Consider the following 13,959-nt stretch of genomic DNA (forward strand, 5'->3'; position numbering starts at 1 on the left):
ACGGGGCGACGGTGCGAGGGAAAGAGGACCGATCTGAGAGAGGACTCAGTCTGGCCGCGCGCGCCTGCGATCACTGTCGACCGTTGTTCCTCACGTCGACGCGGTGCTCTCGGCACAGCACTCCCGCTCGCGAACTCTCAAATTTTCCGAATCAATTTTGCACACTGTGGACCTCGCTTTGCGGCTCCTCGCTTCGAGACCCCCTATGCACTTCATATCGGATTCAGATAATTTTTTTTTAAACCTGTCAAACTTTTTTCTTACCCGCTAAATTCGGGAGGAAAAAAATTAACGACTTAGAACAGTGGCTTGGAATACAAGGTAAACTTGAAATTGCAAGGGGTTTGTTAAAAAATAATAGTGATAAAAGAATTTTGTAAATATCTCTGTAAATATCTCTGTCGTGTTCCAACCACCTGCTCAGCTGCCATTTTTAAAAGTACGAAGCAAATGAAGCGGAGAAGCGGAACTACAGAGAGATGAGGCGCGAGTAATACTAAAGCAAGGACGCCTCGTTGAAGCTTTCGTGTACTCTGATTACAAATTACGGATACGACGAAAGGTGAGGTAAGTGAGGCACATTTATTAAATAATATTATGGTGTTATTAATTAGACCACTAAAATAAAAATTAGTTAATTTAATTAAGATAGAGCGCTACATAAATTTATTTTTTTATCCATGAAATAACAATACTTGTCATCTCTATCTACCATAAATGTTTATATTTTTATTTTTATATTTTTCTGTCAGACTGCAAATTAAGTGGATTATTTTTTTAAATCTTTCAATCTTAAGAATATGCAAGAACAAAATAGAATTTACCGATCTTTTCTGAATGAAATAAAACGCAAAATACGTTAATTAATTTTTCACTTTTACTGAAAAGTTTGAAATACGCTTTATGATCTGTTTAGAACATAGTTTAAAAATATAAAAACGGAAATTCTCACGAGAGCCATTATTGTGGTTTGATGGGAAATAGATAAAAACGTGGCGCGCGCGAAGTATAATATAACGATATTGGTCCAGTGAACCATGCCAAGAAAGAGAGCAAAGATCGCACGCGACACGCGAGAATAAACGTTGCAAGCTATTCGGAATCTTTGAGAGTTGTAAATGACTTCTCGAACGAAAATGCTACCACGTGCCAACGAAAAGCCAAGTCAATAAATCACTGATGTTGAGCTCTCGTGTGTTGAACAGATCATAATATTATAGTAGACGGACACATCTGCGTTGCAAAATAAAATAAAAGATTCAGAATTTATGAAACAGTATGAAGTTTACATGTAAAACATTATACTATTAGCATACGAAACATTTTTTATAACAAATATTATTAGCAAAGATTTTCAGTTAGATAAAGAATTAATGCTTTATCAAATAATTAAAATTTAATAGGTATGAAAATTGTTTCAAAATTCCTTTTATTTTACTCATTCTAGAATAAAACTCTTTACTCAAACTACTTTAAAATTCACGACAAAAGAAAGAGATGGAAAAAGAGATCGTTACCTCTTGGCAAATATTAGGTTCGTAAATGTTATACGCGAGAGGGAGGATATTCAAATTTGGATTTCATTTTTGCGACCTTTCCGAATCTATCATCAGATTAATGTATTCCATGTCGAAAAGCGCGAGGGATGCCACGAATTCTCATGAAACGCACGTCTCGTTGCTGGAGATTACTGATCTACCGCCGGCGGGGAATCTAGATTGGGCGAAAACCGAGCTCGAATATTCAACCCGTTAAAAGGAACTTAGAGGAACACGAGAGCGTCCCGTTTAATATGGATTAATTAATATATGGAAAATTGTGATTACAATACAACACCAAGATATTCGTGGCTCTAATGAATTTTGCGTGGGACGAATGAGCATACCAGATAAGACTGTTGGATTTTCCCAACTTTAATTGTCTTAATGCATATTCAACTTTTTATATTATATTTTTTATATGCTTTTCATTAACAATCTCTTCTGGACGAGTTGTCTTCTCCCAGTTTTTACAAATATCTATAATTACGGAATAATTATACAGTTAAATAGATTTCGATTTTTATCTATCCATTTAACAATCATTATCGTTACTTTTCCTCTGCGCGAATGAATGTTAATTCATTATTGATATGTAACGTCCCATGTTTGCAATAACATTACCATTTACAGACAATGACTATCTCGCATTACCGGTCATGTATCACAATCGTCGCGTTACCTTGTACGCGCGATAACTGTTACACGACATAAATAAGATACGTACTTCCGCGAAAACATAAGCAACTATGGCCATTCACGCGTTTACGACAAAATTGTCTACATAATTTATTTTCCAATCTCTCTGGCTTGTTATGGCTAACAATGTTCATTTTAACGCTGCCGTACGGTCAAAATGTAAATTGACGACGAACTAATTAAAAAATCGATGCCGTGATGTAGAAATTACAGGCATAGCCTGGGGAACGTACACGACGTTGACGTAATGCATAGAGGCGTGCCTAAAATTCTCTATGTAATACTCTACTATGTGACATAGATTCGAGATCACCTTTCTTAGGCGAAAGCCAATAGTCATGATCGCGGTGAGTCACGTTCACCACTCTCGAGGCTTGATCATTCTTTTCCTACAATAATACAGTGACGGTCGTAAATGTCTTAGAAATGGTTGTTTCGCTTTCTTATCCAGGTCGTAAATTGTCATTTTACGCATAAATAGATACATTGTAAATATTTTATTTTCAAATAGAATTACACTTTCATCCCATTATTTAATATTATTTAATATTATTTGATATACACCTCTATATAACTTTCACTGACTTCTTGATGTTTATGACGTAAAGAAGCGAAATTGTTATCTTGCGTAAGTTATAATTGAACATCACACATAATAATCTAAATAGTACTCGAAGCATTAGCTTCTCTAAAAAGAAGGGTGACGGTATATAAATTTCATCTCGATAAATTTTGTGGTACGAGATTTTTATTCCCGTAGAATAGTACAATGGAGAGATATTCGAGAGAGAAGCAACGTCTCTCTCATTCTCTTCATGAGATTTATCAGATTATTCCATTTAGTGTGCAACGCGATAAGATCCGGTAACCTGCAACGTAATAAGGTCACATACCCGCGCATATATTTCTTTCTATTCCGCGCATTTTTCTGCAAAGGCCGTAAATTTTCGTCGCGCAAACGTACATACATTAAGCTTACATTGCAGCTGAGGTATGTGTACTTTAAATGCAAATCATTATTATGTAACGCACTATCTAACATCATATAAATTATGTCTTTTCACATTTTTCCTTTTCGTGCATATCATTCTTTTTCATTACAGTTATATATAACTCATGTTTCCCTAGCACACATAAAAAATGATAAACGTGCATTTTGCACATCAAAATGACAAGAGGAAGTAATAGAGTAAAGTAAAAATGATAAAGAAAATAATACAAACTATTTAAAAAATAATTATTATCTGATTATTATTAATAGTTATGTAATAAATATTATAATAAATTTTACGTCTGTTACCTTTTTTATATAAGATTCTCTTTCGAAATTAAATACAGTATATTGAATAATGTATGTATATTAAATACAGTATATTTAATATTTCACATACATTTCGCACACACATATGTATATACATATATAAAATGTGTGATATATGTGAGTGCTTATGGCAAATTGTAACGCATTCGAATACCTGAGGAGTTCGATTCACAAATGAAATTGTAATAAAAACATACAACACGCTACATTACTTTCTCCCGCGATTTATATAATATGTATATTATATAGTGATCTAATTGTAAAGTTTAAAAATATTTTTGTGATTTTCATCTATTAACTGAAACTTTTTCTTTAAAAACAGTAAAAAATGTAATAAAGTCTGCAATATGTACAGATAAAAAAACATTTATATACAGGAAATTATGTTTGAGTTAAATGTTTGTTTAAGAATCAATTTTTAATAAAATTTGAAAAAATCGAATAAAATCTCTATCATAAGAATTTTCAACAATTAACATAATATTTAATATTTTATTATAACAAATTACGCAAAAATCGTATAATAATTACAAAATGGCAATAAAAAAATATTCATATTTCCAAGTTTCATGTCAAATGTAAATCTTGAAAAATCAAGTGCTTTAAATATATTATGCTATTTGTATAAATGTATAATCGTGTAAACTATTCCGACCTGCGTCGTAACGCACGTTGATTTAGGAACAGCAGTCTATTTGCAATCTCACGGCGTGCTAATCGCGAGAGATTTATTTAGGCCAAACGGAAATGCGCGATTTGAATATCATATTTATTATACGTAGCTGTTGTGCATTAATTTCCTTCACATTACTTCCTTCCTTCCTTCCATGCAACTTGATAATTTGCTACAAATGATTTATTTCAAAATTGTATATTGTCGTATTTATAGATTTAAAGTCAATTAATATGTTAATGTATCAAGCTTTCTACAATAAATATTTATCCTGTATAATAAAGGACTACCTAATTAATTGTTGCTTTATCGTTTAAACATTGATAGTGAATAAAAAACTAATGCAAACTAGATCATATTAAATTAATGCATGCCTATAACATTCATGTTTTACTATCAGAATCACGTTTACTATAATACTATAATACACGTTTATTATCATAAGTCTGGTATTTTGCCAGTAAAAGATCGTAAAAGATCTTCTTCACACACCGGGTATTCTCGGCCGTTTAATCGCTCGTTTCTGCTCTAATGAGCGGTTCATTAGCTGCATCCAGTGCGGCCTTAAATCGTGAGCATAACGTGCAGATCACGTGCGTATCCACGAAAATTAACTCTGCTTGATGCGCCGCCTTTGCCAAATTAACAAGATGAATAGGACCGACGTTGGTTCAGCAGTATAATAAATTCGTTTTTGGTCCTTTAATATTGTTGCGTTTACGACCTCAATCTTGATCGCTTTCACGATTTTTTTGCGAGATGAAAGAAGAAACGAGATAAAGATAGTAATATACAGACATGTTTTTAAACAATACTCTCAATTGTTGTTGCATAATCCATTTGATCATTCATTCATCAAATGGTCATTCGATCCAATTGTGTGTCAAATACTGTGTGAAAGTTTTATATATTTACTTAAAAATAAATATAAATTGAATTATAATATCAATAACTGATTGCGTTTGATTATTCTCGAGAAACGTAAATATTTTTGAGTGATAAAATAAAATAAAATATTATCAGTTACAAAAAGATACATGCCTAAAAATAATATTAATCTATCTTGTACAGTAAAAAATCATTAAATTTATAAAAATTTTTTGATATAAAAATTCATAAATAAAACTTTAATCGTATATTTTAAACATCATGGTTATTTATATATAATTGTATTTAATTATAATTATTAACTGTCTAATAATTATTAATTTATAATTGTAAATAATTACAGAAAATGTAAATATTTTTGGTAAACACAACAATGAGATTTATTTCTTCTAGTTTACAGATAAAATTCAATTTTCTAGATGCCATTCTAAGTAAAGTTGTACATGTATTACGCACATGCATTAATCTTTGAAATGTCATTTTATCTCGACGAAACGTATTTTGATGTCGATAGTTTGTCAAGTTGTTACATTTATCTCTGTTACAAAAGCAGAAGTCCGTAAATTTTACAGTTGCAAACGTGGAAAGGGTCGCTATTGTAAATCACAAGCGACAAGCCCGAAACGAGCGATTCGCGTAAAACGCGATCAACTGCGCCCGCAGCTTCCCCATATTTTTTTCTCTCGAGCGACGCAATGCACGTCACGTCGAATAAAAAAACGTTCGCAGAGAGACTGGATTAGTCAACCGTAATTAGCGTCACGAGTTTTGCACGCCGTCGGGCATGCTGTCAAAATGTCGGCTCGGTGGGTGGGAGGGGGAGGGAAGTGCGATCGCTAACAACTCGTTGCGTCGTCGCGCGTCCACGTGCGTCTCTGGTTTCGCAATAAAATGTAAATCGGAGTTAAAATTCTCTCTCTCTCTCTCTCTCTCTCTCTATCTCTCTCTCTCTCTTTGATCGCATATAGTCATCCTCCGGGCAAATTTCTCTATCTTGTCAGCTTAATCCTGAAGCACTCGTTATTCGATACGTAAATACGTTGGTCTCTGTCAACGTTTGTATAGATTATTTTGCGTTGCAGGAAACATCATAAATTTAAAATAGACATTTTTATTTTTGTTACGTAAATATTGTAGATAAAATAATAGCGAGCAAAAATCATGAATCAGTTTTGGGTGTTTTTTTTTTTTTTTTTAAACAGAGTTGTCTCATCTTTGTATGTTTTGTCTGTATTTGTTATTAAATTTATCTACTAATTGATAGGTTGGACGAAATGATCTGTTTATCATTATTGCAATAGGGCATTTTTATATTTTAATGATTCTAACACAGATATCAAAATATATATTTCATTAATTGTTTCGAGAAAGTAGTTGAGAAGGCATGTATATTGAAACGCCCACGACTGATTATTCATCTATAAATTTAACATTAATCTATGCGATATAAAATGACATGTCTCATCGGATCTAAAAAAAAATTATGCGAGGCATATTCAATACGTCGACTCTATGTCTCTTTGAATATATAATGTTAATTGTTACAAGGAATTGAATGTTGCGGACCAATTCATCTGACAATCGACATCATGCAAATACCTATATTTGATTACTTCGTTCATTGAGAATAACGGTTGTAATGCCTATCGACATGATACTATCTCATGATGTAGAATTTATTTAAATGAGTACGCGAATGTATTTGCACGCTATTAATCATTATAATTACGTTCAATTGATTTATCTCTGAATAGTTATGCAAATAAAACATAAACAGTTTTATTTTAATTTGAAAATCAATTATGCTAAAACATGATATTAATTGATCTTTATCTGTGTTTGGAAATATTTCATTAAATAAAAATATAAGTTTATTAAGAGCTTTAATTTAAAACTTTCAAATGACATTTTTATTTTCTTGATTTTTTATCATCTTATTTCTATAATATTCATTGATCTAAACATACATTGGAAATAAATATATATGAAAGTACATTAAAAATAAATATATTAAAAACTCATATTTTTAAAATGCAATACATTTTTATTTTGATTTAAATATATCAGTGATTAAATTAATTAAAATGCACACTTTATTAAGATAGTCATTTTATTAAATGTTCATGAACAGTATATCATCTATTTAAACGAGATCGCGATAAATGGTTATTTAGTATAAAAATGTTAGCCATCCCGATTTTAATCCGATAAAACTGTAATTGTCATAAATAAAACGAACGAGTAACTACCAATGCATCGCTTAATCGGGTGATACAGGTAAACCTGAAAAAGTGGTACTGCGCTCCGTTAACCGCATTAATTCAGCGGCCGCGTCGCTCGTTAATTCGCCGATTGCATTGCAATCGGGTATACGAGCTGACCGTGCTACGTTTTGACGGGACGAGAATTGACTGTCAAAACTCTCGGCAGGTTGTATAAGATTAAACGACGACGGATCCACCAGTTTGTCATCCGAAAACATAAGCAATTGCAAAATACATGTTTTAAAATTTCACCAAGGCTATTATGTAATTAAAATATTTCTTTTTTTACAAAAGACGTGGAATAAAAAGAGTTCAGATTAAAAAGATATAAAAATTTGCAAGAAGTACCTAATAAATAATAGTTTTAAGATAAAAATATATGCAGAAATCAATTTAAACTAAGGTTTTATTTTTCATATTTCTTTGTTTATATAAAAGTGTAAGTGTAGCTAAGCAACTATTATTTTACATACTAATTGATATATAGTATATTGATATTAGCTTTCTCCACTGTATATACTGTGTATGTGTGTGAAAATTCCACTATCAATTTCTGATCGAATCTAATAAAAAAAAAAAAAAACCTCGAAAGAGCGCCGACAATTATTTCTTTTTCGCATTCTTTTTTTCTCGCTAGGAAGAAATTTATAACTGACGGCGAGCACACGTACATCCGTGAAAGCGGCGCAGCAGGTAATTTAAGAAGGAACGGTCAGCTCGTCGTCAGGGTTAATTGGTTCACTGCCTTTGGACAAATGCGTAGCCGTCGTGCAATACCTACATATACAGAGCGCAGCACGGCATGCACTCTCCTCACGAATTATCTTCTTCCTCGCGTGACGTTTGCCCCGTGTCTTGCTACATGCGTTCCCTTACGGCAGGAAATTACGCCCGAAGAAGGGCGAAATCGGTGCCGTCAAAATTGCAATTTTTATCGAAGCCGCGTACACGCTCGTCGGATTCGCGACCGGCATTCCCACGATCAGGTCGTTCTAGAGAAATAATCATTCATCCATGCCAAAAAAAAGTTATCCATCAACTAGCGTGATTTAATGCGTTCACCTTTTTCATGCAAACAATTCTGCGAATCTTTCAATGTCTTGGTGACTGTGTGTGGCCTTGACGTTTTTACGCAACACTTCGCGGACCACTTAAGCACGTTTGTTCAATGACCCCACGGTTTGGACATGTATTATTAAAATAGATCGCTATTAATAATAAGTCCGTCACACCGACACGTACAAACTTCCGCAAACTGATTTTGGTGATGGATATCAAGTAGTGTCGCGCCAACGATCCTTCTGGAGTAAATGTGCTGGAGATTTTGGTGTTCGCGTTTATGTGCATTATAATATACACGTCATGCTGTCACCAAGTGCGAGATATATTTTTTTCGAAGACATTTATGAGACTTCGTGACCGGCAATAAACTTCAATATTTTATTCTTTACGCTTTTTCTCGCTGAAAGCGACTATATATGTCAAACATGTAATGCGCAATCAAGAAAATATGTTACTGTGTTTATTACAACTAAAAAATAATGTTTGTAAAAGTATACATTTTTAAAAAAATTATTTAATATTTTAACAACCTTTTTACTATATGCGCATCTACAAAAAAAAATGTTCTAAAACTAATATTATAAAATATAAAAAGAAAATAATTATATATATAAGTTATTTATTTATTTATTTAAAAGCAAATACTTTTTCAAGATTGATCTCTTACAAGTAATGTTCATGTTTGTGGAAGAAAGTAGCAAGTTTTCTCAGACGGAGAAAATGTTAAGGAAGAGGAAGTTAGGTACACCATAGGAGATTGATGGGGTTTATTGCGACCCCGTAGAGCTTACTGGTTTCATCCATTACCCACATTACAAGCACCCACCTGCATCTACCATCATGCTCTTACCGATAAACCTAGTAGACGAAAGACAAACGCGTGACTACCTCTATAGTTGATTTTACCTTCAATACTACAAGCAATCCAGTTTAAATTAATTATTAGATCAAAGGCGAATATAAACTTAATTGTGAAAATTACATTATCATATTATTGCATGTATCTCGTCTCATAGGAAGGATGTGTTACATATGCTAATATTATATACATAACAGTATAATGTTCTTACAGTAAATGTTTAAGCATTAAAAATAAAAGCAATCCTATCCAATTTTTAAGATAAAATTGAAATTTCTCTTTCTCTCTCTATTTCTCTCATATATTATTGTATATGTAATTTTTATTTTAATAATTTATTTTAAAATATATTAAAACTCAGATGCTGATACAAAGTCGTAATAAGCATAAATTTTAAATCCAATTTTATTATTACGTGATGTATGTATAATCCATTAATAGTAATTGTAATTAATCATCTTAATGCTTATCTTGATACGTAAAATGCATGACTTCAAAATTTTTAAATAAATTCTTTGCAACATAAAAAAAATCTTTTAATTTATTAAAACACTATAATAAGAGAATATATTCTCGAACATATATATTTCAATAGCTTCACCTAAATCAAAACGTATGAAATTTATTGGCAATACTTTCTGCACGAAGGCTTCGCACAGCTGGGCATGCTACTGGCAAATGTGGAAAGGACGTGTTTGCTATTGACGGCGATCCACGTTTTGCTCGATGATAAGGGTGTCGTCGATGCGGAGACCTTCCTATTAGGTTACATCACCGGTTCAAAACGACGTCTAGAGGACTTGGAGTATCAGCGACCAGGCTTTCGAATATCTGGCGCGCTCACTTTGGCCATAGAAGAGGTAATCGTGCCCCTGCTGCCCCCGTTCTCCCTCTCCTCGCCACCCCATAATACTATTGTCGATCGTGATTAGCACCGCGGAAGCGGATAATTAAATTTAACAATTCCAATCAGGCGGAAGCATAACGTTTATCCGTTATATGTTGATTATCTGTTAAACATCGATTAAGCGAAACTAGAACAATTTGTGGTTGCGTGAAAGAATTATATATCCATAGTTTATTATTCTTGAAAATTGCACAATTGTTGTGACTAGAATACAATTTAAAAAATACTTTATATAAACATATAAAAGAAAATTTTGTAAAATAATATGTATATGCTTTATACAATGTATCATGAAAAATATTGCTATTGAAATTCGATAAAATATATCATTTTTTAACCATTTTTTATCTCTTTAGCTGTGAAATATTCTTCTTAAATAAATTTTTACTCGAAACACAGGTAAACGCTGGCGAGCTTGGTAGACGAGGACACAATTTAGAATTTGTCGTTGCCGAAACTTATGGTGACGAAGCTACTAGCATTTTTAGTACAGCTGATTTATGGAGAAAAAACATTAGCGCTTACATCGGGCCACAAGAAACTTGCATTCACGAAGGCAGAATGGCTGCTTCATTCAACATTCCAATGATATCATATGTAAATAATTTTTTCAATAATAATTATTTTAATTTTTGTACTCATTTTATTTTTAGATATATCGACGATACTTGAAATCCAGTTTCTTCTCTGCACACAATAAAAACTTTTTTTATTTCTTTCTCGTCTTGCATGCCATATTGCGTAACATTATAACCTGATTGCAAGAATTCCATAGAAAAAGAGAGAGAAAAGTATTATAGCTAATAATTTTCACACTTTTAGTTCTTCTCAGTATGCAGTTTTTATTTGATGCAATAAAAGAGAAAACTTTCAGCAGAATGTTGAATAAGAAACTTAGTAAGATATTGGAAAAATGAGATATTCTATTAATAGCTAAATTATGAAAACATATTGAAGTAACCAAATAAAAATAATGGATTTAATAGTATTTGTTTTTATACATAGATGATTTTATATTAGCATCCTTTTGTAAGATAAAAATATTTTTAAGAAAGAAATCTTATATACATTCTCTAAATATTTATTAAGGTCTAATAGCTACAATTGGTTAATATTATTTAATGTAAAAAAGTTTACTTTTGTAGAAAAAGCGTCTATAATATTTATTATTTATTATTTACGGAATAAAAAACAATATAATAATATAAAATATTAGAACTTTGGCTAGCAATTCTTGTGCAAAATAGCAATTTTTGTCAATTAGAAAATATTTCATAGTCGCAGAAATGAAATATATATTTTCAAGAATAAAATATATTTTATAGAAAATAAGCTTTACTCAAATATACGGACACTATTTCAATATTAAAAAAAAACATCCGTAATAGCACAAATTGTTTACGGTTGCAAATTTTTCGAGGTCGTTTTTCACTTATTTTGACGTGAATTGGTAATCTAATGTGTTATTTGTTCCAAGAGTAGCGAATTATATAATGAAATAAATTATTCTCGATAAATATGAGTACTACATTTGCCAATATTAAGACAAATATATACATAAAAATAAAACAAAAAAAGAAATTGATTAATGACTGTTTATGTATTTTTTAGTTTTGTACACATCATGAAACATCGAATAAGAAAGAGTATCCGACATTTGTAAGAACGCGACCACCTGATACGCAAATTTCAAAATCCGTTGTTTCAGTATTGATGGCATTCAATTGGACAAAAGTGAGTACACTAAAAGTGTTATCTCTTTATAATATGTATATTTTTAAAAATATGATTTTAATATTTCTTATCTCTAGGTAACGTTCATGTACATGAATTCAACAATGTTTGAGTTCAACAAAATGTCCACAATCGCGACGACAATTCTAACGTCTTTCGAAGCGGCCGGGATTAGCGTGACATATCTTCGATCTTGGAGCGAACCTTATTATATACATACGCACATGAAGAATCCATTCCACAAACATGTAAAAGACACGTATCAAGAAACAAGAAGTGAGAAAAATATTTGGTTTTAAATAATTAATCGCTTACGCGTTACTACGCTGAAAAAAAAAATAATTTCGAATCAACAACATTATCGTAGTTGAAATTTATTTTATTAATTCAACAACATTGTTAATCAAATTAATATCCCATGTATTGATTTGATTAATAATGTTGTTGAATTAATAAAATAAATTTCAACTATAATAATGTTGATTCAACATTTTTTTTTTTCAATGTATATTTATCGAAACGGAGCTTGCAGCTTCATAATTTATAATATATATATATATATATATCTCATCATCAATTTATTTTGAAGTATTTAGGTCAGTTTTTAACATTAATTTCTTTCACGCAAGCTTTCTAGTTCGAAGGTTCAGTTTACGTCTGATGATGTGTATCTTTTCCCAATCAACTTGCATGCACGATTCAAAATAAACTACCCGCATTTCGGTTCTTTAATTTATACCGCGATAAAATATAGAATGAAACTTGCAGTTAAGAAACAACTACCCGCATACTGCAGAAACAAGTATGCTAAGTCGTGAATAGATACAGCTTGTTACTCGTTTCATTAATTACATCTATTTGGATGTATTAAGAGGTCGAGTTCTAAAAATAAATATCTATGTGACTGAATTTAACAATCTCGATTCGAACAGACGCGATAAACTAGACCGGAAAAAGGTTTGCGATCTTTAATATAATCTTTAATGACATTACAGTTTATGTGATTCTTGGGGAGTACTTTGAGCATATGGGGCTCTTGATGGCTCTGGACGAAATGCAACTCTTAACAAACGGTAATAAATATTTGCTATAAAATAATCAGAAATACATATATATACTCGCACACGTGAAGAGAGTAACTGACTCATTGACTATAATTTTAATGTCAACTTTCACATATCACGCATATGATTGTATTAAATCAAAATATTTGTCAAAATAGACAAATTAAAAAAAGGTAAAATAACTGAGAAAGATATTGCATTATTTAAAAATTCATATCTTTATCATTGCCATATAATCATAATCATTAATATAATATGTAGCAAAAAATGTAAGCTTTAAGCGTCGCGAGTAATATCATTTTTCATGTAGTTTTATAGAGTTTCTTGTGTTCTTTTTATCGTTTATTTGCAAAGAATAACATTTAGTGCATTTAATGACAGGTGAATATTGGGTCGTTGGCGTCAACATCGAACAATATGATGAGAAACGGCCGGACAAGTATCTTCGCGGATTATGGCAGAAGGAGATGGATCTATCAATCGTGAATGCGTATCGCAGTTACTTTAGCATCGTTGCGTCTGCTCCGATTAACTTTATGAATTTTACTCGGCTGGTTAATAAGTACAGACAGAAGCCGCCGTTCAATTTTACAAATCCGTTGGCAAAAGTTGGAGGAATAGTTCAGGTGACTCTTAGAAAAGATAATTAGATTAAGAAAACATGTTAAAAAATTCACCCTCTGCGTAATTTAAAAAGTCTTATGAAACTTGAATTTTCTCTTTACTTTTTTAATTTTTTTTTTCTTAAGTTTTAAAATCTTCTTCATTATTTTTCAATAGTATTTAAAAAAATCAATTAAAACTCTCGTTATTGAAATAGAAAAATTATAATTTATCAAACTTGTATACATATAATATTCCAATATATTTAATATTATCTACTTGTTTTCCCGTTGCAAAATATTATATTTTTATTCTTGTAAAAATTCTTCTCACATAAAATTCTATCG

At 31.4% G+C, this 13,959-nt stretch overlaps 1 protein-coding gene across 7 annotated transcripts in view; it reads left to right on the plus strand.

The window, feature by feature from the left end:
* LOC140664209 (guanylate cyclase 32E) overlaps positions 1-13,959 on the plus strand; it is a 23,264-nt gene continuing 9,305 nt past the window's right edge. For 3 of the 7 annotated variants that reach the window (XM_072889105.1, XM_072889103.1, XM_072889101.1), the window contains exons 1-8: positions 2-321; positions 425-567; positions 9,953-10,164; positions 10,611-10,808; positions 11,823-11,945; positions 12,023-12,221; positions 12,941-13,018; positions 13,391-13,635. In XM_072889105.1, the coding sequence (XP_072745206.1) occupies positions 9,970-10,164; positions 10,611-10,808; positions 11,823-11,945; positions 12,023-12,221; positions 12,941-13,018; positions 13,391-13,635 (1,038 nt within the window). In that variant the 5' untranslated portion in view covers positions 2-321; positions 425-567; positions 9,953-9,969. Of the gene's footprint in view, positions 568-9,952; positions 10,165-10,610; positions 10,809-11,822; positions 11,946-12,022; positions 12,222-12,940; positions 13,019-13,390; positions 13,636-13,959 lie in introns of all 7 variants that reach the window. The other 4 variants (XM_072889098.1, XM_072889100.1, XM_072889104.1 and 1 more) reach the window with 4 other exon arrangements.

The sequence above is a fragment of the Anoplolepis gracilipes genome, chromosome 3 (genome assembly GCF_047496725.1).
Source record: "Anoplolepis gracilipes chromosome 3, ASM4749672v1, whole genome shotgun sequence".
In the NCBI taxonomy this organism is placed as follows: Eukaryota; Metazoa; Arthropoda; class Insecta; order Hymenoptera; family Formicidae; genus Anoplolepis; species Anoplolepis gracilipes.